The sequence below is a fragment of the Perca flavescens genome, chromosome 2 (assembly GCF_004354835.1).
Source record: "Perca flavescens isolate YP-PL-M2 chromosome 2, PFLA_1.0, whole genome shotgun sequence".
Lineage (NCBI taxonomy): Eukaryota > Metazoa > Chordata > Actinopteri > Perciformes > Percidae > Perca > Perca flavescens.
In genome coordinates, this window is record NC_041332.1 from 19,174,530 (window position 1) to 19,200,544 (window position 26,015).

General features: G+C 39.9%; 1 protein-coding gene across 3 annotated transcripts in view; it reads left to right on the forward strand.

Moving 5' to 3' along the window:
* myh10 (myosin, heavy chain 10, non-muscle) overlaps window positions 1-26,015 on the forward strand; it is a 76,251-nt gene that overhangs the window by 42,753 nt on the left and 7,483 nt on the right. For all 3 annotated transcript variants that reach the window (XM_028604108.1, XM_028604100.1, XM_028604115.1), the window contains 26 exons: window positions 397-492; window positions 1,616-1,734; window positions 2,726-2,878; window positions 3,479-3,652; window positions 4,063-4,236; window positions 6,337-6,451; window positions 9,072-9,265; window positions 9,572-9,693; window positions 9,784-9,853; window positions 10,345-10,505; window positions 10,924-11,032; window positions 13,351-13,482; window positions 13,749-13,955; window positions 15,394-15,531; window positions 15,730-15,853; window positions 16,478-16,649; window positions 19,746-19,958; window positions 20,670-20,814; window positions 21,004-21,210; window positions 21,375-21,479; window positions 21,789-21,941; window positions 22,536-22,784; window positions 23,090-23,302; window positions 23,813-24,025; window positions 24,185-24,346; window positions 25,947-26,015. The exon at window positions 25,947-26,015 is cut by the window's right edge and continues 60 nt beyond it. In XM_028604108.1, coding sequence (XP_028459909.1) covers window positions 397-492; window positions 1,616-1,734; window positions 2,726-2,878; window positions 3,479-3,652; window positions 4,063-4,236; window positions 6,337-6,451; window positions 9,072-9,265; window positions 9,572-9,693; window positions 9,784-9,853; window positions 10,345-10,505; window positions 10,924-11,032; window positions 13,351-13,482; window positions 13,749-13,955; window positions 15,394-15,531; window positions 15,730-15,853; window positions 16,478-16,649; window positions 19,746-19,958; window positions 20,670-20,814; window positions 21,004-21,210; window positions 21,375-21,479; window positions 21,789-21,941; window positions 22,536-22,784; window positions 23,090-23,302; window positions 23,813-24,025; window positions 24,185-24,346; window positions 25,947-26,015 — 3,989 coding nt within the window. The remainder of the gene's footprint in view (window positions 1-396; window positions 493-1,615; window positions 1,735-2,725; window positions 2,879-3,478; window positions 3,653-4,062; window positions 4,237-6,336; window positions 6,452-9,071; window positions 9,266-9,571; window positions 9,694-9,783; window positions 9,854-10,344; window positions 10,506-10,923; window positions 11,033-13,350; window positions 13,483-13,748; window positions 13,956-15,393; window positions 15,532-15,729; window positions 15,854-16,477; window positions 16,650-19,745; window positions 19,959-20,669; window positions 20,815-21,003; window positions 21,211-21,374; window positions 21,480-21,788; window positions 21,942-22,535; window positions 22,785-23,089; window positions 23,303-23,812; window positions 24,026-24,184; window positions 24,347-25,946) is intronic.

Genomic DNA, 26,015 nt, shown 5'->3' on the forward strand with positions numbered 1-26,015 from the left:
ACATAGAATTGGATGAATGTATGCATGAATTTATCCACTTATGAGTGCAGCATGAGTCTTCAAAATGTCTTAATATTTTGCAGGAAGATAAAAGAGAGGGATTTTGATATTAAAATATTCAAATTATTGTTGCACATTTTTTATTATTTAACACGGGGACACAGGATTTGAACTTAGAAAATGTATTTTGTATTTCTCTAGGTGTTAAACATTTGTTAGAAAGTACTAATTCTGTTTCTTTTAATTGATAATCTCCAATGAGATTAAGATTTAATTATGGTCCCATCTTAATACACATGATCATGAAACCAACCTGTTTTCACTGCTTAAACACATGCATGTAATGCCAAAGTGATGTCTTAATATTGTTTTTTTTTTCTCTCTTTATATCTGTAGCCATGTTGAAGGTGGTGTCCTCAGTTCTTCAGTTTGGTAACATTAACTTTAAGAAGGAGAGGAACTCTGACCAAGCTTCTATGCCTGATAATACTGGTAGGTATCACACACACACGCACGCGCGCGCGCACACACACACACACACACACACACACACACACACACACACACACACACACACACACGCACACCTGTATCTCGAGAGCAGCGATCTTCTGCATGAGTTCAGCCATGGTAGCCATGCTGTCTGCTTCCCTTAGTCTCACTGCCATCACCTCCTCTGTATTCTACATGTATGAGGGGAGAGAGAAGATTTCTTGCTTAAGCTTATCACACACACACACACACACACACACACACACACACACACACACACACACACACACACACACACACCCTGCAATCTTTTTACATCTGCTTCATAACCTTGTAGCTTGGAGCGCACAGGTCAAGACATTATTCTCCTCCTTTTCCTCTCCCCATATATACTTCAACTCCTCTCCTCCCCTCCTCCTCACACTGCATATTTGGCTCACACTGCGTCCTCATCCACAGAACAGAGGAACTGGTGATTTATGTCCTTTCTCTCCCTGAGTCTTGTCAACCTGCCATTAAGCCACATTATTATGAGGATTTACTCCTGAAGGAAATGGGGCACAGTCTTCCAGTTCCTCCACATGTGGCACTGCATATTTGGCAATTAAATGAGGGAGACAGGGTCTAATGCCAGTGATGCAGCTCGGCCAGATATTCCCAAATGCGACAAGCAGAATCCAGGACTGAAGCAGATGTTTTTTTTAGTAGTGAGACTTGGCTGATTGAGACCAAATTCTGCTTTTTCTAATTTTCCACAATCTCCAGCCATGTAAAATAGGATATTTTCCCTGTTTCACTTCATAAGAAACCAACTTTGAAAGATTTGTGATAAATATAATCAGTAATAGGCAAATATGCAAATTCAATTTTCTATGGTTTATTAGAGAGCTTTGTAATAATTGATTAAATTATCTAATTGTCAAAATAATTCTATGAAAGATCCTCATCTCTATTTAATCACACATTTTTTTTAAGAATAATTATTTCTCAAATCAATTTATTCATAAACATACAGTACATGTATATACTGTATACTGTTTGAAATATATTGTGGCCTCCTTTTATTCTCATTTAAATAAACTTTTTTTCCCTATTGTGTGTTTTTTCCATCTCTGTTTCCCAGCTGCTCAGAAGCTGTGTCATCTACTGGGTTTGAATGTAATGGAGTTCACCAGAGCCATCCTGTCCCCAAGAATCAAAGTGGGAAGAGACTACGTCCAGAAAGCACAGACTAAAGAGCAGGTCAGTTAGTTATCACCATGTATATCCTCTTTTGTTGCTAGCTAAGATCCTTAATAACACTAATTTTGATCTATCATATAGTAATGCAAATGCAGTAGGTGTTTTTTAGCGCTAGGTTAATTTCATTGTGGAGTAATAGAGCTGCGTAGTTGGAGGAGTTATATTTCTGGCATCCAGGGTTCCAGTAGTAAGAGTCTGTTCTGTTTTCAGCTTTGCATTTGGCATAAACTCCCTCATTTAAAACTTCAGTACAAATTAACAGCAAGCAACTGCGTTAGAAAATACATTGTTCTTTCATTTCATTTTTTTTAGAAAACTGGTATCACAATCTGCATTTTAAATTAATTAACTTCTGGGTCAGTTTTGGTTTAAAATCTGTATTTATGGCGTGTTGTTTTGTTCCCACTTGCAACAATAAAGTTTTTTGGATTCTTTATAGCTCAGTTTCGAGTCTCTGACTGGCTTCTTCTCCAGGCAATAGTGGCTGAGCTCCATGGGGATCGTTGTATTAAGAGCTATCAGTAAATACATACTCTAAAGTTTAAATGATAAAAAAAAACTGATGGTCATAGCATTGATGATGTGCTGTCAAAAACCGATATCTTGCCTTGTTTCACATTGTACTGGGCACAAGGGAATCTTAGTTTTACCTTCTGTGAAAACACTCCAAAGTATGTCTCCTGTTTATGAATCATTGATTTAAAGTGCAGTATTCTTGTAGGCTCCTGATCATTATGGCTACAACTCTTTTGCCTCAACTGTTTTAGATATTAATACAAGTCTGACTCAGAAAACATGTGGAACATTAACGGTATATAGTCTTGCCAAAATGTGTGAGTCCATTTGTCCATTGAAGACCCGGAAGCATTTCTGAATTATACTGACTCAAGCTCCAACCTGCCTGTGCTCGCTCTCTGCCATGTCAGCTCTCTATTTCCTTATGTTGTCTCACCATTCTTTTCCCTCTCTCCTCTTCTCTGTCTCTGGCCAGGCTGACTTTGCTGTCGAGGCCTTGGCCAAAGCGACATATGAGCGTCTGTTCCGCTGGCTGGTCCATCGCATTAACAAAGCTCTGGACAGAACCAAACGGCAGGGTGCCTCCTTCATCGGCATCCTGGACATTGCGGGTTTTGAAATTTTCCAGGTTTGGAATAAAATTTTTTCAATCTTTTAAAGCTTTAGTGCGCAACTTTTTGAAATTAATGAACGTCTGTTACATTCAAGCCTTTGACAAATGAGTTGCTACAAAGCTAATAAGACTATCAGCTCTCTTTGTATTTCTCAGTATGGCTATGTTCACAAGATTGTGTCGTCCGGATACTTTCCTGCGCGGAAGCTTGAGTGAAAAGAATTACTTCTTCTGAAGAGTCAATCATGTTTTTTTTTAATCCTCCGTGTCCTCCTTGGCTACTAGCAACTTTGTGAAGGAGGGGGGGGGGGGGGGGGCGTGCACGATCACGATCACGTAAGGCTTTTATCATGTGGACGTGCCGACAGTTTTGTTGTCATTACTTAGAATTCCTCATGGGGATGACAGAAAATACGCACTATAGCTTTGATCTTTAAAGAAGACAATTTGTCCAGTTAAGGCTAGATGAAATGTTCTGGTTTTGTACAGTTGATGAAAATGTTTGTTTTTGTTGCTGTTGTTGTCTTATAAGCTATCTACATTTGAGGTTTTGAGTTATCTACACACATTTTTAGTAAAAGTATTGTTCTTCCTTGTATTTCTCCCCAACTACAGTTGAACTCATTTGAGCAGATGTGTATCAACTACACCAATGAGAAGCTGCAGCAGCTCTTCAACCACACCATGTTCATCCTGGAGCAGGAGGAGTACCAGAGGGAGGGCATCGAGTGGAGCTTCATCGACTTCGGCCTCGACCTGCAGCCCTGCATCGACCTCATCGAGAGGCCGGTCAGTGTGAATGATTAGATAGTATCAATGAGATGAATGTTACGTGTAAAACAAAATCCTACTTAAACTCTTATTTTGTACTTATTCTTGAATTATTCAGCTATGCTGACAAACGATTTAGCAACTAAATAATAATATTCACTCAACATTTCTTTTAAACCATGTGCTACATGTTTCACCTAAATTGGAAAGGAAAAGTTACTCATGCCTTTACTCGCTTACTAACATCTGTATTGAGAAAAAGTTGTTGTTAGGGCATCCTGGTGGCCTAGTATAGGGGTTTAAGATGCAAACCACAACGCTCCTATCTAATATTACATAAAAAATACTTGTGGTTGTTGTCTTGCCGGGGTAATACAGTTCACTCCCTCTGAAGTCTTTAGTTCTGTCCTGTGTTGATATTCCTTCAGGCAAACCCTCCAGGAGTGTTGGCTCTTCTGGATGAAGAGTGCTGGTTCCCCAAGGCCACGGACAAGACCTTCGTAGACAAGCTGATCCAGGAGCAGGGCACACACACTAAGTTCCAGAAGCCCCGCCAGCTCAAAGATAAAGCCGACTTCTGCATCATCCACTACGCTGGCAAGGTACGCTCGTTTTTAACTTTTTAAAAATCACACTCAGCAGGTGTCTGTCTCTGCTTAAATACACGGTTGATGTGTGTTTCTTTTCACACTGTAACTCCACTCCTGGAGGGTTTTCAACAAAAACAATAATAATAATAATAATAATAATAATAATAGGTCAGGCTCTCTTCTAAAACGCACTCACCAAGACAGACATAAGAAAAAGGTAATTATATTGGTAGTCATAGCTATTACATCTGATACCACTAAACCATCATACTAATGTTGCATTGCTTCTGTACAAACTTTCAGTTGCTTTAAATTAGCTTAAATTTCTAAGGTACTTCAACACATGCCTTTAAATTAAGGCAGTTCCTGGAAGGCTAGTGCGTACTGAAATGAATGTTGTGTTTTACATCCATATTATTTATTAATATATGTGATATATATATATCTCTCCCTTGCTTCTTATTGTACTTTTGTTCTGGGTCAGACCAGCTGCTTTATTTCTGTCTACATTCATATTTTCCTATACATCTCTTTTCCTCCCTGATGTTCTTCTGCAAATGTTAAACAGCAAATGAAAAGTTGCAGCCGGTCAGCACTCAGATAAAACAATGACGCAAGGTTCTCCTGTGGTGGGAATACGGAGTCCTGGTCTGATTTATATGACATTGTATTGTATTGGAGTGGATTTGGATGTTGTGAGTGGTGTTTTGCAATAGAACTCAGTCTTGCAGGGAGACTTGCTAAGTAGCAAATCTGTTTACCATTATGTGGACTGTGTTGTTTTACACCTCAAAAACTCTGTGATTTAATTGAAATTTGAGAGTTAAAAGAAATCTTATCTTGACATATATTGGCCAATATTCTTCTTTTTTTTTTACAGAATTACCTAACATAAACAAACTTTTTTTTGGTAATGATTTATTTTTTTGAAGAATGTGTGACCAGTTGAAAAAGCTAATGTTTACTGAAGAATTTAATCCTCACTTCATCCAAATCCTTAAACCTATTGTAGGTGCGGATAATCACTATTATTGTCTCTCACCCCATTAACATATAATTACAAAATGTTCATATTGAGAAATTTTATTACAGCTCTCATGTGTAAATAAGTAACAAATGACATTTTACCAAAATATGTCAAATATTGATATCTTAAATACTCGAGAACATATATTTTTAAAAGCTTTGTGGGACTAACTTAGTTTTACGTTTTACCAGGTTGTTATTGAATATTTTTAAAGGACACAACATATTACATAATGTGGCCCTTGATAAATAGGCCGCCCCCGTAAATCATCCAATAATAGCCTATCAAAGATATTATATTAGTATCTGCTGTGTGGCCAACATATATGACATACTTGCTACACGTTTATATGCTATACTTAGCGGTGTATATATCATATGACAATTACAAAAATGTAAGTACAATATGCTAAAGACATGCTTTAGATCTTACTCACAATTCTTTAAAAACAAAAACAAATATAACGGGTTTTTAATTTTAAAAAAAACAACTGTTAATGTAAAAAAACGGTGTATTATTATTATTGGATTCATTCAGAATCATTTGGTATTGCCTTAATAAAATCCAGCATTAGACAGCCAATACTTGTGGTATTACCCCCAATTACCACCAGCTGCAGAACGGCTCCGGAACGGTGGCGGAGTCATTAGGTTTCCATTAAAGTCAGTGTGTGTATTTCCACTGACTGCAGAACGGCTGCGTTCCGACTCCGGCACAGCTCCAGCGATCCGCAGCCCTCCGCAGCAGATACGCAGAGCTTCTATTTTTGCCGGACGCTGGAGAGCTCCGCAGCAATTCAGCACACGGCAGATAGTGCTGGACAGGAAGTCAAGCACAGAAACAAAATAAACATCCGGTTAATTTTCAAAATAAAATACACCGTGCTCACGGCGGATCATATTTCCCTTCACTACACCTTGAAAACACAGCACAGAGTTGTTTCCCCTCTAGTCCTCTGGATGGAAACTAACTGTTGTTGGTTTTGTGGTTCTATTCTACGTGAACCGGTCAACAGACTTTCTGCATCCAGTGGAAATCCGGAGTTAGTTTTGTTCATATAGCTGAGTTGTTCTTGATTATTACAGGTGGACTATAAGGCAGATGAGTGGCTAATGAAGAACATGGACCCCCTGAATGACAATGTGGCCACACTTCTTCATCAGTCAACTGACAAATTTGTGGGTGAACTTTGGAAAGATGGTAAGCTGCCACCTTCTTATCTCTAATCATTTGAAATGGTACTAGATACTAGAAGGACTCAGTTTTAGTAACTCATCATTTTATCTTCATTATCGATTTACTTGTTTGCTTATTTAGTTAACAAGCACGTCGATATGTCTCTCACTCAAGCCTACTAACAACAGCTGTCTGCCTTGTTGACCCAGGCCTATACATTTATGATTTCTAAGAATACATTTAACATCACCCTCCCCTGCCTGTCCTTTTCTCTGTGTTGTAGAGATTCAGACCATTCAAAGGGCTTCATTCTATGACAATGTCACTAGTCTGGATGAGCCGGCAGGTGAATGACTGGGTCGTGCTGTAGCAGACCTGGGCCAAAATAATAATGAAAGAGTTTTGGCTTGTGAAACCAAGCTGCTCAAGGTGCTTGATAGGCTAAATGTAAGCACTTTCCAAACAGGTTAACTTCTTGAAAGTGTACTGGTATATTTTTGCCCAGATCTGGCTGTATGTTTCATGCTTGAGCCGGTGCTGTCTTTCATAGCTACAATGGCTCCCATTTGCTTCCAGGCTGCATGGCTCCTTTGTCTCAGCCAAAAGCATTAGTGCTGAATTCCTTAATAAACTAAAGTAGAATATAGTCAAGTGCTCCCTCTAGTCAAACTAGTGTGCTTTAATTTGTGTCAATAGCCCTGAAGCAAGCGTTAAGGATCTAGTGCAGCTTTTTGGAGTCTTCATAGCCTTTTTCTCTTTTTGTCCCCTCTCTGTGATGTGATACATCCATGAGCAAAAGGCTTAGTAGCTTGACTGAAGAGAATTTTATAACATTAATTTCCCGCCTTCCTCCTTTCTCGATAGGGTCACAGTAGCTGGGAATTGAAAGCAGATGTTAGTATTTGTTTTGGCTTAGAGGTCAGTGTAAAGGCTCCCCACGGGCCATACATCATCACCCCAGTTTAAACTCGAGCGTCCTGTGACTCGCCACATATTTGCAACTTTAATTTAGTCAGTTGGACATTAATCAGAGTGTTAAAAATGACTTGTGCTACGTCATTACGTTTTTTTTTGTTTTGTTTTTTTAGAAAAAGTTTACTGACATTATTGTCAGATTCTAAAAAGATTTACTATTCAGTGGATAATTCTGGTGATATTCTATATTCTTATAATCGTTAGAAATTCCAATGAAAAGACCAAAACCAGCAGTGAATCGAACAATAATTGCCTGATCTATCTTATTCATTTGCACCATAGAGCTCCATTGTTGTCTAAAAAACTATTAAAAACATTAATGAGACTTACGGTTGCACTGACTGACATGTTCCTTTATTGCCATTAACAAGGGCACTGTAGTTTTATTTTCCATCCCACATACACTGTCCTGCTGCTGGTAATACACACTATAGCACCAAATTAGTGGCTTAATAGTCCCCAACATTCACACACGTAAAAAAAGAAAAAAAAAGAAAAACCCACTAAACTCTACATTTCCTAGCTGTTTTAGCTACGGTAATTATTTACTTTGACATCTCTCCATTTGTGCATGTATAGTTCCTGAGCATGTGTATTTATTTCAGGCATGTGTGTTACTAACAACAGAGTGGAAAAAATTGTAATTTCCCTTGCGGGGAAATTGATAAAGTATGTTCAAAAATAATAATAATCGTAGTTAGTAGAGTAGGACTAACCATCACTAGTCACCAGGGGCCTCATGTATAAAAGATTGCGCAGCTTTCATACCAGAAGATGGCGTACGGCCAAAACTTGAAAAGTACCTACGCACAGAAATATTCACGTGTATAAAACCAGGCGTACACCAGGTCCTGCGCACCTTTCCTTTATACATCACAATCAACGTGAAATTGAGCGCACATGAACGAGCCACCGACCCCCGCCTTGCCTCCTCCCATAAATTAATATGGAAATTACTATAATTGCGCCCCTGATGTCATTCTTTGTCCAATCACAACGGGTTATCCCGCAGCAGATGGAAAAAAAACTTCACCGTGACGTTGAGGTACTGATCGTGGAGGTGGAGGCGAGAACAAAAATGTTCTGTTTACATGAGGAACCTGATCTTCATGGGTAAAATTGCAGGAGTGCTGCTTTAATATAGGTCATGAACAGTTCTATTGTAATATTTTTTGCATCCAGTATTTGCAACCCCTTAAATGTTAACATGTTAATACATGATTTTTACTGGCAATAGGTTGATGCAGGTTTTGTGTCATAAGCAGTAAAATGTAGAAACACTTTTATGTATCTGCCGTCAAGCATCTTATGGCATCCAAAGGAACAGAGAAGAACATTTTAGATCTTGCAATTTTGTTAATCAATCATCATGAGTGAATCATATAAAAAATGGTGCTTCTCTCCAAGGTAACAGTACATATAGAGCCCTGTATGTACAGATCCTTAGGAATAGATAGGCTACGCGCTCCATTTCTATCTGCAGAAGCTAGTGGTAGTTCTAGTCTTTGAATGCTACTTTGTTAGACTGCAGTTGTTTGACTGTAGTGTGTAATGTTTTTTTCGTCCATCCGCACTGTAGCTACATTATGTCACTGTGTGGCTGCTGCTGTTTTTTCTCTGCCCCATGAAGTCTTCTCGCTCTTACCAGTTTTCCCCATCTCCCCCCCAGTTGACCGTATCGTTGGCCTGGATCAGGTGGCAGGGATGAACGAGACAGCCTTTGGCGCCACCTACAAAACAAAAAAGGGCATGTTTCGTACTGTTGGTCAGCTCTACAAGGAGTCGCTTACCAAGCTCATGGCCACACTGAGGAACACCAACCCCAACTTTGTCCGATGCATCATTCCCAACCATGAAAAAAGAGTAAATAAAGAATCTAATCTAAATGTATTAGAAGCTGCATGTCGAGCAGTGGAAAGGGGACCTATAACTCTTTTTATTATATTATGATTGATTATCCCTGTCGCATGTTATATCTACTGTCACTTAATTCTCCCAGTATATAGTGTTCATTGAAAGGAAATCCAGTAATGCTAACCTGTAGACCAAAAAAAAGAAAAGAAAATTAATTTCAGACTTTCAGAGTTTTTGCCGTAATTGTACAATAGAAATCTAGAAGTATAAAAATACTTGTTTCTGGTCTTAATGGTGTATTTGTTTCTTCTTTAGGCTGGTAAACTGGAGCCTCATCTGGTTCTGGACCAGCTAAGGTGTAATGGAGTCCTAGAGGGGATTCGCATTTGCAGACAGGGCTTCCCCAACCGCATCGTCTTCCAGGAGTTCAGACAGAGGTGACAAACCACAAAGAAACCCTTTGAGCTCTGTAAGTTCTTTTTACACAGAGGAAAAGTTTATATTAATGTTCTTTTTTTTGTTCACAGATATGAGATCCTGACACCTAACGCTATCCCCAAGGGATTCATGGATGGGAAACAAGCCTGTGAGAGAATGGTAGGGCTTTTTTTGTTGTTGCTATACTGCTTCCTTTAATACGATAACACGCTGCATTCTGCTGAGCTACTGCATTTTTGGAACTGCCTAAAGCCTTTTTCAACCAAAAAGTTCCAGCAATTTGGGCAACCAGAGGAACCAACCTCAGAAACCAAACTAAACTGGATAAAGAAGGAAAGGAAACTGGCATGTCTTCACAGTGATCTACAGAGTGTTTGATGGTTATTTATATCTGCCTGAATATATGACCGTCATAAATATCAGAATATTAAGTTTTATTACTATAATTTAATTGCTTTGTTCTCTCTACCCCAGCTTGCTCTTATTCACACTCTAGCTCACTAAACTGCAGGAAAATGCAGGTTTAGCTCCTTAGTTCCTCTAAGGGTTCTTGGTCCCCTGGGAAAGTTCCTGCGGTGGAAACACCCTTACACAAATACTTGCTTGATTGCAATATGAAAACTTAATAACTGTTTATGTGCCCTTTATAGATCCAAGCCCTGGAGTTGGACCCCAACCTGTTCCGTATTGGTCAAAGTAAGATCTTCTTCAGAACTGGTGTTCTGGCTCACCTGGAAGAGGAGAGGGATCTGAAGATCACTGACATCATCATCTACTTCCAGTCTGTTTGCCGTGGATACTTGGCACGCAAGTAAGTTTCAGATTTCTTTTAATTCAAATTTCCTACATATGAACATATATCTGCGTTTGGATACCCAAGATGCATTTAAGTACAGTGATCCAATTGCTCAAAACCCCAGAGGTGGTCTGAGACACAAAGCATTCAGATGTTTTAATGTTTTAATGCATCTGTCATGTCAAGTCACACATGTATGCTCCTCTCAGTAGTTCCCATAAAATAAAATAAAATCACAAGTACTGAAGTGCCTGTCGTGATTAACATTTAAGCAGCACGATAAGGAAAAAGTGTTTGTACGTCTGGTGCATTTATAGCGCATCTGTACACTTGCAGCCCAACCTTGGTCTTCAAAAAAAACTGAACACTTTAAAAACCCTGCTATACCCAAACATTAATTTGCCGCCTGTTATTGTACCATTTCTTCCCTTAGAGCCTTTGCTAAGAAGCAGCAGCAGTTGAGTGCCCTAAAGGTCCTCCAGAGGAACTGTGCTGCCTATTTGAAGCTGCGACACTGGCAGTGGTGGAGGCTCTTCACCAAGGTGAGAACTCTGACAGCTACGTATTCCAACAAAGTAGTTCATGTGCTACGCAGATGATACACAGCTCTATATCTCTGCTTCACCTGACGATCTGAGCATTTTCTGGAATTAGTAATTGGATGCCTGACAAATGTCTTCAGTTAAATAAGGACTAAACACAATAGAGAATACACGATCCTTTAGACTTCATCAGAGTTTGCTCAGTTGCCAAATGTCTACCAAATGTAGATGTTCAAACTTTTTATGTTTGAACATCTACATTTCTTTGGCAACTAAGAAACTCCAAACACTAATGAGTCAAAACGGCCTGAGCGTAAGTGGAACTTGAGATTGTTTTGTCAACTGCTGTTGATTTATTCTTGCCAAGGTTCACTGGGCTTATTAGAGCAGGGTATCCACATGTCTTGAAAAGTCTTAACAAACCTAAACCTTTCCTAAAGAAGTAGGCCTTAGAAGGTATTAAAAGTCTTATATAGAGCTGTAACAATTCCAAATTTTGCTGTATAATTAATTGTCTCAGAAATTATTGTGATTAACAATATAATCGTCTCTTTCAGGCAAATTTAAAAATATTTATTTATTTATCACTTTTTTTCAATATTAAAGGTATACTGGAAGATTTTCTTTTTCCGGGTGGATCATCAAGACTATTGGTCCTCCTGGTTGTCAACCATTCTGGTGATATGTTTATGTAGCTAAGGCCGTCGTACGTGCACGTCCCTAGCTTTCAGGTGTAACTGCTATATGTGTGGTGAGCTTGAGCTACGGTTTCAGCCATTCATTGAAGCATTGAAGCTTTTGGGAGAATATTTCACACGCTGGCGTGCGCTAAAAGCACAGGTTGGGCTTCCCACTGATGCCTCAGTCGTGAAGTTTCTACTCCACAGGTAAAGTTTGGCATGCTATTTGGAGAAATCCATTTAAAATCACTGCTAGTAAAAGTTGATGTAAGCTATGATTAGCGATGCTAGCCCTGGCACAAGTCACGCACCGCGCACACACGGTAAACATCTCAATTTGTGAAAAAGTAAAAATCTTCTTTTGGAAAGTAGGCTTGTATGAGCCATGACGACAGCAACTTGTAAACAGTGCACTCTCGTGCACACGTTTAATAGACGTTCCCTCTCGGGAGCAGGCAGAGTTTTGCGCATGTGCATTTTTTCAAAAAGTAGGAGAGGGCGGTTCTTTTCTAAAATTCGGGAAAATCCTCCACAATACCTTTTAAAGTTTTGAATAAATCCCAGGATACATATTATGGCTGTATAACTGTTATGTGACCCAGCAAATTTAATAAAACAAATACGCAGCCTATGAAGTAAACATTTGAAGTGCCAACAACTAACAATAATAAAACTAAAACTAACAGAAATAACAAAATATATAGTCAGACCAATAATCACTTATATAATTACAATTTGGCATATTTAAACAAAATCAACAATTAAATCAATAATTATCATATGCCTCAACCTTAGCTAATGTAAGCAATTAATTGCGGTTAGACAAAGAATCCGCGATTATGTAAAAAAAAAATTGATAATTAGACAATTATGTAATAATTGTTACAAGCCTAGTTACAATATATTTGAGGTGAGGTGTTAAATATTCTACAAGTGAGCCTGAAACAGACAGTGGATTGTAAAGAGGCCACAATTCTTTTTTGTGGAGTTTAAGTCAGCGCCATCAGACCTGTAGCAAACAGTCACTACTACTAGATAATGTAACGAGGAAGTTCATTTGATGATTGGCAAGTGTTAATATTGGCAAAAAACTAAATGAACCTAGATTAATTATCTTTTAATTGCTTTATCCATACATACATTTTCTGCTGCTTATCTGGGTCCAACTCAAGTTAATTGATTCATTATATTACTAGGAATTATTGTTATATGGTATCGCCCCCTCAATGATCTCTAGAGTATAAATAAGGGTTGAATGAATACTGCTGGGAAGTACTGACCAAAATGTGATTATTGATGTTAATGAATTCATGTACTTAATAAAATTGTAGTCCCTACTGGTTTTCTGTTACTGGTATGACCATGAAAAAAGGTATTTACTTGCATTCTGTGTCTTAAAAAGTGATACATTTAATTTGGTGAACACTGCAGAAACCCCTAAGAGGTTGATTTTCTCTCTCTCTCTCTCTCTCTCTCTCTCTCTCTCTCTCTCTATTTCTTTTTCAATTTCAATTTGCAATTTGCTGTTATTGGCATGACGAAATCAATAAATTTGTGTTGCCAAAGCATAGAAACAAACAAACATCAACAAGGAGTAATTACATGAACAAGTTTAATTTATCTCTCTCTCTCTGTCAGGTGAAACCTCTGCTGCAAGTCACCAGGCAGGAGGAAGAGCTGCAAGCCAAAGATGAGGAGCTGGTAAAGGTGAAGGAGAGACAGCTCAAGGTGGAGAATGAGCTTGTGGAGATGGAGAGGAAACACCAACAGGTAAACATGCTCTATGTTATGGAAAATAAATATTTTTTACCTCCTAAAAGCTGATATAATTGTGGCCCCAATAAAGGCTTAGGGAACTTTATTTTTCAAGAATTGTGATAAGTTTATCATTGTAACATGCTTTAATTTCCGTAGTAGTGTTTGTATTTACTGTGCTCTATCGATTATTGATAACAATTGAAGAAAGCAATATTGCAGCTAAGAAGGCTGGATATATTTGTATACATGTATGTATATATACTGTTCCCTTTCTCCAGCTCATAGAGGAGAAGAATATTCTAGCAGAACAACTCCATGCGGAGACAGAGCTCTTTGCCGAGGCCGAAGAGATGAGAGTTCGTCTGCTTTCTAGGAAGCAAGAGTTAGAGGAAATCCTTCATGACCTGGAGTCTAGAGTGGAGGAGGAGGAGGAGAGGAACCAGAGCCTGCAGAATGAGAAGAAGAAGATGCAGTCACACATCCAGGTTCATATCTTTACCTATTTAACTTACAGAAACCTGTGTCCTATTTTTGTTTTGATGTGCTGACATCCACATTGTTAGTACTTGCCTTTCAAGAACATTACACAATATCATAATTGTCCTCATTTGAACATTTAAAGGATCTTTCTGTCATGTATATAGAGGTTGAAGAGAGTCCACAGCATTGTCTTTAGGGCTGCAACTAACGATTATTTTAATAATCAATTAATCTGTTGATTATTTTTTCGATGAATCGGATAAAAAAACAAAAACATTAATTTACATAAACTCAATACATACATACATACTTGTTGTTTTAGTTAACAGTTGTGTAAAGGTAAGTAACCCAAAGAGCAGATACAGACAAGACACACACACACACACACACACACATGCAGAGACACACACACACACACTTGAAGCTGATTCATTAAATTATTACCATCATTGTAGTAAGTGCAAGTTAAGTTCATTTATACAACACACACAAATATATTTGTCAACAATAACTGATATGGGACAAAGCACAGAATATATACATGACAACCGATAAAAAAATTAATGGGCCAAAAAAGGCGAGTGAATAAAACCGTGTCTTTAGTCTTGCAAACTATACCACCCCTGCTTTACTACTGTTATTAACGAGCTAACGCTAGCTTGTCAAACACCACACCAGCACCAGAAGAGCTACTGGAGGGACATTACGTTCCTCACTTTAAAACGGAACAGAAGTAGGATTCTGTAATGACTTTACCCTGCCGCTGAACTCCCTTCCTCCTCATCAAGGACTCCAACTCATCACCGTGGTGCGCCCGTGCCATGCCGTGTCGCTTTTGCTAATCTTGCAATTAACACGTTTTCGATTTATTTAGTGTGAAATGCTCCCACACCGTGGATGACTTAGGTCGTACTGATTTTGTGATGTGTTTCAGAGAAACGTTACGGGTCTCTCTGGTCTCTCTCCGTATTTCCTCTACCCCCGCTTTGCTCCTTTGTCTTTTCTGCTCTGCGCTGCGCTCAACTCAATTTTTTTTTATCTCCGCAACTGAATGGCATAATAGTTGCGCGACACAACAAATCGATAATGAAATTCGTTGCCAACTTTTCTAATAATCAAATTTTATCGATTCGTTGTTGCAGCCCTAATTGTTTTAACAAATCTGATCAAACCGCACTAATGAAGCCGTTCAGTTTAAGGTGTTAAACTCTTAAGTAATACCTTAAAATGTTTTTTTTACTTTGATCATTGCTTATTTAGTCTTAAATATTGTTAATTTTGTAGAGAAGTACTTTTACGATTTAAAGCAAAGTGTTGAGGCGCTTTAAAGAGTTTCATGTGTCAAACTCCCATCACTTTATAATAACTTCACTGTTCCGCCTTCAGCATTAGATTGGTTATGAATCGTTATCTGTGTGTATGTGTGTGTTTCCCTCTCCATAGGACCTGGAGGAGCAGCTTGATGAGGAGGAAGCTGCGAGACAAAAGCTGCAGCTAGATAAAGTGACAGCTGAAGCGAAGATCAAGAAAATGGAGGAGGATATTCTCCTGCTGGAGGACCAAAACTCCAAGTTCCTTAAGGTGAGAGGATTTAGATCTGCAAATGATGTGTCAAACAAGAACATGAAAGCAGAAAAGGTACAAAAAAAATTTAATAAATAAGGTGATGGATATTAGTGTGTAATACAAAAATTGTGTATTTTGACCTTTTCACCTCCATATAGTAGTTGTATGTCTTAAAGCTTCCAGTCTAACCCACACTTGGATTTCACCCAACAGGAGAAAAAGTTGCTGGAGGACAGGATCAGCGAGATGACCTCCCAGCTGACAGAGGAGGAGGAGAAAGCAAAGAACCTTGGCAAGGTCAAGAACAAGCAGGAGATGATGATGGTTGACCTGGAGGGTAAGGGACTCTGACTCCTAGCAAGCTTCTGTTACTGGCTCCATTTAGGGTCCAAGCATAGGGAACATTTACTAGAACAGATACAAATAGATGGATGGCCACCGTCTCATCAGTTGAAAGATAGGTGTCGAACTATGAGAAGCGTAAGATAGTACGGTATAAACACGAAATATATCAGGCTAAGCTGAAAAATACCAATGAATTTTGAATTTTTTTTTAAAAAGATTCTTACATCTATAAATGATTGTAAACATTTTATAAATGGCAAACATATTTTGTGTGTATTCTGAAAACGCTAACAAGCAATTTGATTTTAATATGGCTTCATCTGCGTTAATTAAGTGCAGGGTTGCTACAGACCCGAGGAATGTTGGAATGTTTGAAAAAACACCCGTGCATTTAAGCAAAGCAGCTAATGGGATTACAGTTAGTTGTCTCAGGCTGTTAGTAATTAGGTGTTTGCGGTTTCTCACTTTCTGTGACCTCCTTATGCCTCGTGACTCTGCCCATTTGCCTCTTTGAGATTGACTGAAGCCAAAAGTTTATTTATTTTTTAATAATTATTGGTTTAGCATTTCGCTTATGAATCTTGTTTCTGAGACATGTGATTGTGCCTCCCTTTAGAGCGTTTAAAGAAGGAGGAGAAAACGCGCCAGGAGCTGGAGAAGGCCAAACGCAAACTGGATGCTGAGACGACAGACCTGCAGGACCAGATTGTTGAGCTTCAGGCCCAGATAGAGGAGCTGAAGTTCCAATTGACCAAGAAGGAGGAGGAGCTGCAGGCTGCTCTGGCCAGGTCAGTGGTAGACACCTGCAGAATATTAAACACTGATCAACTAAATCCATATTTTAATCAACATCAATCAATCAACATTTTTAAATTGCTATTGACAAGATACAAACAAAATGACAGAAACACAAACTAATTTCTGCTAAGTGGGATCCTAATAAAATCCTATCCTAAATGTTGAAACATAATGTTACAGTTACTGAAAAAAGGAAGCTTTTTTTAGAATTGAATAATGGAAAGTATTAGATCATATGACCCCAGTGCAATAAAACTCTCTTAAGCTAGAAAAATTCCTTAGAGGGGGCTAATGAATTCCAGTTTTATGTACTTACTAATACTTTAAAAAATATGTCTTCTTGTCAATAATGAAGCCAAGGCTTTTAATTTATTGTTCATTGACTGGAAGATAGCTGTCCAAAGATAGCTGTCATGTGGCAATTCACAATGATACAGATATTGTCTTAGCTGAAAAAAGCACATGAATTATTTTGCATGAAATCAAAAGCCTGTATTTTTGCAGCCACTACCGGGAAGACTCCTCTGAACTCGCACCACTACGAACCTAAACTGGTGTTATAAAATATCCCTAGTCCATCAATGTATTTGTATGCGCATTTGGAAGTATCGCATTAGAAAATGATGATGTAAACGACAAATCTTTTAAGGTTTGCTTAAAGGTCCCATGGCATGAAAATTTCACTTTATGAGTTTTTTTTTAACATTAATATGTGTTCCCCCAGCCTGCCTATGGTGCCCCAGTGGCTAGAAATGGTGATAGGTGTAAACCGAGCCCTGGGTATCCTGCTCTGCCTTTGAGAAAATGAAAGCTCAGATGGGCCGATATGGAATCTTCTCCTTATGAGGTCATAAGGAGCAAGGTTACCTCCCCTTTCTCTGCTTTGCCCACCCAGAGAATTTGGCCCACCCATGAGAGAGCGACATCATGGCTTTCAAACGAGCAAAGTGGCAGTTGGTCCCCTCACCCTCCACCTTTGCCTTGCTCATTTTCAGTATGTAATATACAACCTCACACACACCCTCTCACTAGTGCAGTACATCCTATTTCCATGACAACTGCACTCCAAGTCAATAGGAAGACCTAAAATAGACGCTACAGCACACAAACGAACACTGAGTCAACTCTGAACTTAAAGCAGCTAACATCATCTTCAGCTGCTGCAGTTGGTGTTTCAGCACACATTGTATCCATCTCTTCTTTCTATCTATTCCTTACCTCAGTCCCTGTCTATTTTCCTCTGCAGCTCCCAGCTGCAGTTTTTCTGTTTGTCTTGAGCGACACTGGCTGAGACCTTTCATCTTGGAGGCAGCCGTGTCTGATTACAGGCAAATTGATGTTGATTGATGCTCTCTGTCCTGGGCTTTGCAGTAGTTTTTCCAAATGAAGCAATAAAGAGCTGGGCTAAATCAGGCCGTCATTTCACAGTGGAGGAGAAACTATTAACAAACCTGTTTTTACCATCAGAAGATTTTTATTTTTATTGTGCAGATGTTGAAAAAACGTTGCCAGCTATTGCTTACACAACCTGCATCTTACCACTCTATCCCCACAACAAAATATTTTCTTAATATAGCTCACTCCTCCGTTAATCTGGATTTTCCACAAAAATATTCTGGGCAACACGTTTGGTGTTAAATTTAATTGTATTCCTATTTAGCCGTCACAAGACTGCACGCAGATGAGGTAAACAGCTGTGGAGGTCGTTGCTCTGAAGGTCAGCTCAGATTATTTGAATGAGTCTTCTCAGCAGTTTCCTCTTTACAGCAGACCAATGGTCCAGACTACAGGGGTCATTGGTTAATGTCTGTCTGACTCATTTCACACACAGAAATCATCAGTTTAGTCACAGCTCCAGATAATTAAGCTTTCATTAAACTTGATGTGCCCCATTTTAAATGCAGCAGCTATTCTGAGAACAATTATATTATTATTATTATTTCTTTTTTTGGAAAATGGGGAATTACTTTTATATGGTCATTAGTGCCTTTAATCAACGCTGTGGCATTGTGTTAATGATGAATCATTACATTCAGTGGGTTTAATCATTGGGTTTCTTCGTAAGTGAGGTATGTTATGGGAGTGTTGCAGCTATCATGAATTTGACTTGGGCCCTTACTTCCAGCAGCAAACATTTCAACAGTCTCATTAACATGTTCATCTTCTCAGTATTTGGAAAGCTTCAGCCGTGAACAGTTCACCACACTGCCACCCTGTGTGGCACACTGATGGCCTCATTTCAGTTTTAAAAATGACATCGCTGACTTGCCTTTTCTTTAATGTACATATCATTACAGACAAAAGTTAATACATTTACATCACTGCATTCTTGCACTTGTACTGTCATTTTGAGGACCAAAATATTCCTCATAGATTTATTTGGTAAAACAAAAATATTGAAACGGCAAAGTAAGTAAGGAAAAAAGCAATGTTTTCTGAATAGAATTTACTGTGATTTTGCTCACTGCTAAAAAATATTCAATTAAAACTAAAAACACTGAAAAAAGATAAAGTGGCAGTTAAAATGTGGAAGAACATGAAGAATGAAAAGGTGCTTACAGAAGATGAAAAGTGTCCATTTAAGTGTGAACACTGAGTGTGGTTGAAGTGAATGTGCTAAAAGGAGTTAAAAATAAATAGTGTAAACACTCAAAGCAGTTGAAGTGTATTAACAGTGGAAGTTGTGGAACTTTAAGGGTCTGTAGAAGTTTTTTTTGTGTTTAAAAGATCTGAAGACTGAAAGGGGTTGAAGTGTCAGTCGAAGTGTAAACATTATAGGGAGGTAAAATGTACAAGAACATACTCTATATTATTGTGCGTGTCCTGTTATTTTGAGGACCAAAATATTCGTATAGATTCTTATGGTAAAACTAAAATATTAAAATTAAAAAACTAAGATTTTGATTTGGTGTAGTTTTAAATTATTATTAAGAAATTATTAATTCTGATCCTCTGCTTAGGTTAGACCTTCAACTGATGTTTTCACCATTTTCAATACGAGGAAGAAGTTGTTGTAAGTGTTGTAAGTTGTACGATAAGGATCTACTCTGAAAAACCGACTTGTGTTCTTTTGTGTCGCCAACCAGGAGTGATGAGGAGACGCTCCAGAAGAACAACGCCTTGAAGCAGGTTCGGGAGCTACAGGCCCACCTAGCTGAGCTTCAGGAGGACCTGGAGTCGGAGAAGATGTGTCGAAGTAAAGCTGAAAAACTTAAAAGGGACCTGAGTGAGGAGCTCGAGGCCCTGAAGACCGAGCTGGAGGACACGCTGGATACCACCGCTGCCCAGCAGGAGCTCCGGTGCTTATTTAAAGCTGGTTTATCAATGATGATTACAGGGAACTCCACCGATTTTACACATCAAAGTCTGTTTGCAGGTTTTGGGGAGTAAAGCTGCATATGTGAAAAACGTTGTATGAAACCTCCTTGTCGCTCCAGAGGGAGCTGATCGAAATCTGATCAATTGAGTCAGTGTTAGTTGGGGCTGACTACGAGTTCTAAAATGACCTCTGTAGCTCCTCATCTCTTGCTTGAGGCTAGCGTCTACATTAGCCGCTACTAGCAAAACAGTAATGTAGGCGTTAGCTTTTGACAAAGAAGAAGAAAAGGCAAAATCTCTGGTTCTGCCCATTGTGAGTCCGACAATGTTTTGTCAGTGCAATATTAAATTGGTGGAGCACTCATTTAAGTCATGATGGTTTTCATACTGGTGTTTAAGAACTGCAGGGTTTGACAAAAGCATAACCTTTTGTGAATATATTCATTTACACATTATCATTCAAGATACTCAGCTGTGTTCGATATTTTCCACTAATATTCTGCAAACGTGCAGAATTTATTTCAGTTCCAACCTCTAAACATTTTTGTATAGTTTTTCATATATATATGCTCGTTCCTTAGTGGGCATTAATTGGGATTTTATTAAGACGACCCTGCACGTTACGATGTTTTTTTATTGTATCTTAGAATATCCACTCCTCTTAACCCTCTCCCTTGTGTCCGAAACTCCAGGTCCAAGCGAGAGCAAGAGGTGGCAGAGCTGAAGAAGGCCATAGATGAGGAGACCAAAAATCATGAGGCTCAGATCCAGGAAATGAGACAGAGGCAAGCCACAGCGCTGGAAGAACTGTCCGAACAGCTGGAACAGGCCAAGAGGGTGAGTGGGTCATACCTAGTTACACTCGCAGGGCTTTTACACAACAGTCTATATCAGTTGTATGATATGGAGACAGAAAATTAAATAAAATTTGCAGTTAACAGACAGGATCCCAGAATCAACTGCCAATTTAGATAATATGGCTATGAACATGAAACCATAAAACATTGTTATTATTTCTCTGTGCAGTTCAAGTCCAACTTGGAGAAGAATAAGCAGAGTCTGGAGAATGACAACAAAGAGTTGTCCTGTGATGTAAAGACTCTGCAGCAGGCAAAGACAGAGTCCGAACATAAGAGGAAAAAACTGGAGGCCCAGCTGCAGGAGTTTATGGCCAGGGCCACCGAGGCTGAGAGGACAAAGGGAGAGCTGGCTGAACGCTCACACAAACTCCAGGTGAACACAAAGCAGCAATATATTTGGAAGAGTTTTGCTATGAAATGAAGGGATATAGCCCCGAGGTACTCTAGAAATCAAACGTATATTTTAAGCGGGATTATTCATGGAATGCTGCTTTGTATTTGTTTATTGTGCTTTCCTCATAATCCTATCTTCATTAGACGGAGCTGGACAATGCGTGCACTATGCTTGAGGTGGCAGAGAAGAAGGGCCTCAAACTGGCCAAGGAAGTCGACAAACTGAACAGCAAACTGCAAGACTCAGAGGTGTGAAAGATTTGGCTGATCAACATCGTGTGTGTGTGTGTGTGTGTGTGTGTGTGTGTGTGTGTGTGTGTGTGTGTGTGTGTGTGTGTGTGTGTGTGTGGGGGGGTGTGTGTGTGTGTGTGTGTGTGTGAGACAATGCTTCTTACCTGCATTGTTATGTATTTAAAAAATGTGTTCTTGGGAGCACGGATAGCTCAGTTGGTAGAGCTGTCCTGTCATAACAGTCATAAAAGTTATAACAGGTACTTCTCCCTGATTATTTTTTTTGATTATTTTTTTTGTTGTCTGATCCTCATTTCTGGTGTGTAGGAGTTGCGACAGGAGGAGACGCGTCAGAAGCTGAACCTAAGCACCCAAATCCGCCAGCTGGAGGTGGATAGGAACACCTTGCTGGAGCAGCAGGAGGAGGAGGAGGAGGCTCGACGCAACCTGGAGAAACAGCTGCAGATGGTGCAATCTCAGGTACAGTCAGTCATTTTAACAAATGTTATTGGGTTTCATAAACATGTACAGCACATAGAGACACATGTACTTAGATATTCGTACACATACACAACGGAAGGTGTCACAAACATATGAGGCAGGCACACCTTTCAGGTACCACTGATACTCAACAGAGTGCCAAGAGGGCCAGGCCAGAGTTTCCAGCTGTTTACCAGCTGTGAACACCTGCCATTGATGTGCAGTGCAGCATGCGGACAGCTGTAAAGCAGAAAATTAAAGACCACATAAAGTGAAGATCTGTTTGACTGGAGGTAGATGATTCAGTAGGGAACTGAAATGTTACAGATAAACTTCTGTTAAACAGTGAAAGATACATTATATTAGTAGCTGAGATTGCTGTTAGGACAAATCACACAGCTCATTATTTCTAATATGCCCCATCTTTTCAGCTGTGTTACCACCAACTTTGCACATAGCGCTTCTGCTCATTTCGCCAGCACACACCGCTGTGACACTAAAGGCCAAAATGACCACAAGAAGCAAAATGATCACTTGTTGAAATGTTGTATTATCTTTATGTATTCACTGATTTAAAAAATGGCCTTACTGTAGATGTTTGAGACAAAGAAGAAGCTAGAGGAGGACTTGGGATCAATGGAGGGCCTGGAGGAGGTGAAGAGAAAACTCCAGAAGGACGTGGAGCTGACCAGCCAGTGTCTGGAGGAGAAGACCATGGCCATGGACAAGATGGAGAAGACCAAGAACCGACTGCAGCAGGAGCTGGATGACCTGATGGTGGACCTGGACCACCAGCGACAGATAGTCTCAAACCTTGAAAAAAAACAAAAGAAGTTCGACCAGGTATGCTGGGCCGCCAATATGTTTTAGAAATGATAGATTGAGGGCGCCTGAATAGCTCAGTTGGTAGAGTGGGCGCCCATATATAGAGGTTTACTCCTCGACGCAGCGGGCCCGGGTTCGACACCGACCTGCATCCTTTGCTGCATGTCATTCCCCCCTCTCTCTCCCCTTTCATGTTTCCAGCTGTCGTGTCGAATAAAGACCTAAAAATGGCCAAAAAATTATCTTAAAAAAAAAAAAATTATAGATTGAGGTCAGATGTATGTCGGTGTTATTGAAGGCCATTGTTTGTTTGTCTACACCAGCTGCTCGCCGAAGAGAAGACCATCTCAGCTCAGTACGCTGAGGAGCGTGACCGTGCGGAGGCCGAGGCCAGAGAGAAGGACACCAAGGCTCTGTCTATGGCCAGAGCTCTGGAGGAGGCCTTGGAGGCCAAAGAGGAACTGGAAAGGTTTAACAAGCAGCTCCGTGCTGAAATGGAGGACCTGATGAGCTCCAAGGATGACGTGGGGAAGAATGTGAGTGACCTTTGACCTCTTAAATGACACTGCAGAATGAAAGTTTTTTTTTAAAGATATTTTTACACCTGGTACTTCGCAGCAGATAGACGTGTCCAGATTAAGGCTACATCCACACTACTATGTTTTTGTTTTAAAACGCATAACTTTTGCCTTGTTTACGCCTCGCGTCCACACCACTAGAACCGCTCATGAGGACGGAGATCGTTTAAACGCCAGTTTAAAACTAAAATGTAGTACTGTGGCTATAGCCCAAATCTATCTGGATTTTATTTACAGCTGAAATTAAATTATAGCTTCTAGCGCTGGCTTTGCCGTACCATACAGATGATGCTTATTAGATATGATTTATTTTATGCTTTCTTAGTCTGATCAGCCAGGATAGTTCCATTGTTAAGTACACAAATCACTCAAATCTCAAAATCCACACAGGGTTTTCCGAGGACTTTTGATCTGGCTCCGTACAGCCTGTTTTGCTGACGTTGTGGTTTCTCCCGATGCTGCGTGCAGGTCCATGAACTGGAGAAGTCCAAGCGAACATTGGAGCAACAGGTGGAGGAGATGAGAACTCAGCTGGAGGAGCTGGAGGATGAGCTGCAGGCCACGGAGGACGCCAAGCTGCGTCTGGAGGTCAACATGCAGGCCATGAAGGCCCAGTTTGACCGAGACCTGCAGGCCAGAGATGAGCAGGGAGAGGAGAAGAAGAGATTGCTTGTCAAACAGGTACATATGTTTTTATTATTATTATTCTTAAAATACGAAACTTTGACCTGAACAATTCTGCTCACGCAATATACACATTTTCTTTCACAGGTCTGATTTCATTGTAGAATGACAAAATTTGTATTGAGTGCTGAAACATGTGTTGTTTTACTCCACCAGGTGCGTGAGATGGAGGCAGAGTTGGAGGACGAGAGGAAGCAGAGAACTCTGGCTGTTGCCTCGAAGAAGAAGCTGGAGATGGACCTGAACGAGCTGGAGGGACAGATCGAAGCCGCCAACAAAGGCAGGGACGAGGCTGTTAAACAACTCCGAAAACTACAGGTACACACTCAAAACACACACATACACACACACACACACACACACACAGACATCTGTTCAGTGCGTAGCCTAGAATCCTTTAAAGCTGCTTTTTATAGGCTAACAGGTTTTCAACACAGGACAGATATCTGTATTTATTACACAGACTTGTTGAATACTTGATTCGGCATTCTGCGGTCTGTTTTTCTTTCTAACAGATCGTTGCTAAGTATAACAGGCCGTTGCCATGGACGGAGTTTTGATCACAGACTCTGACAGACCATTTTTAAATTAATAAAATAGTTTTTTAAATCAATATTTGTGCTCATACCGCTGATCAGCAGATCAAAGGGAGAGAGAGGGTGAAGGAAACGGGGATCGCTAGCAGCGTTATTGGCAACAGTGCAGCTCCATTGTTAGCTCAGGCAACCTGGCATCCATCAGAAGGCCGTGCTCATCAGCAGTAAAGTTATCGTCCCAACCGAGACGCAGGCAGGTAACCTCTGTATGAGTAGCCATGTAATAAGCCATGTAATAAGCCATGTAGTAAGCGGGATAAAGTAGAGCGAGCCGGACATTATTGCTAATTAAACCGGCTGATTCAAGACCTGCATCACCCTGTCAGGGTTCTAATTTGCGATAATGACCAGCTCGCTCTACATTACCCCTTACATGAATGGACAGAGTAGACTATCAGATCAGTTTTCCAGGAATTTAAGAACATCATTGGTTAGACACTCTGTGCCTCCATGCTGTTAACACAATATAGATGGTGCAGCACGAACATTTTTATTCTTTGTCTTACATCTGTTTGGGGGAAAAATCATGTCTTCGGTCCCCCTACAGGTTGGAAGCGAAATTGTCCATTACATTACATTATGCAAGTTTGCCAGATCGGGTAGCAGATCTGTAGTTCGAATGAACTGGACAATGTAATGTAATGGACAATTCCGCTTCCAACCTGTAGGGGGACCGAAGTGGGCAAAGTTACTTAGTGTTGCTTTAAGTTTTAGAACTACAGCTCGCATGATGCTATGGGGGGATATAAACAGGAAGTATATTGTTGCCATGAAGTCAGGGAGTTAGCTCTGGCTACGCTACAATTTGAGCCCCATGTTTAGCCTATATTTGTTCACATTTTGGCAAATTGGCACCATAAAACGTATGCCAAATTATCTCTTAGCATTGTTTTGTTTGCATTGTACCCATGGATGTACATACAATTATCCCTGGATTACTTTCATACTGAAGAAAACTTAAAAATGTTATAAGGACTGTCACTTTTCCATGATTTCTAAGCTGATTTATGGACATCAGAGATAATGATATGTGAAAGTGTAAGCAACTCTTGAATCTAAAAATATGTGTATTATATCTGTGTGCTTAGATTTGAGTTGTGACTCAGTGCAAAGGGTTTGAAAGTAACTTAATGGGCTCCATTGTGCCAACTGCTGACCGGGTCGATAAACCGGCCAAATCAATGGGCCAACCTGACTAACTTTGTAATTTCTTTTCGCTGGCATGCACCTGCACACCTCACAGTTTGAAAACCCCTGGCCTGAATGGTCTCTTTTGTGCTGTGTCAGCCTTTGACTTGGTCCACTTTGTCTTTGTTATGTAGGCTCAGATGAAGGACTATCAGAGGGAGCTGGAGGAGGCCAGAGCCTCCAGGGATGAGATCTTCACCCAG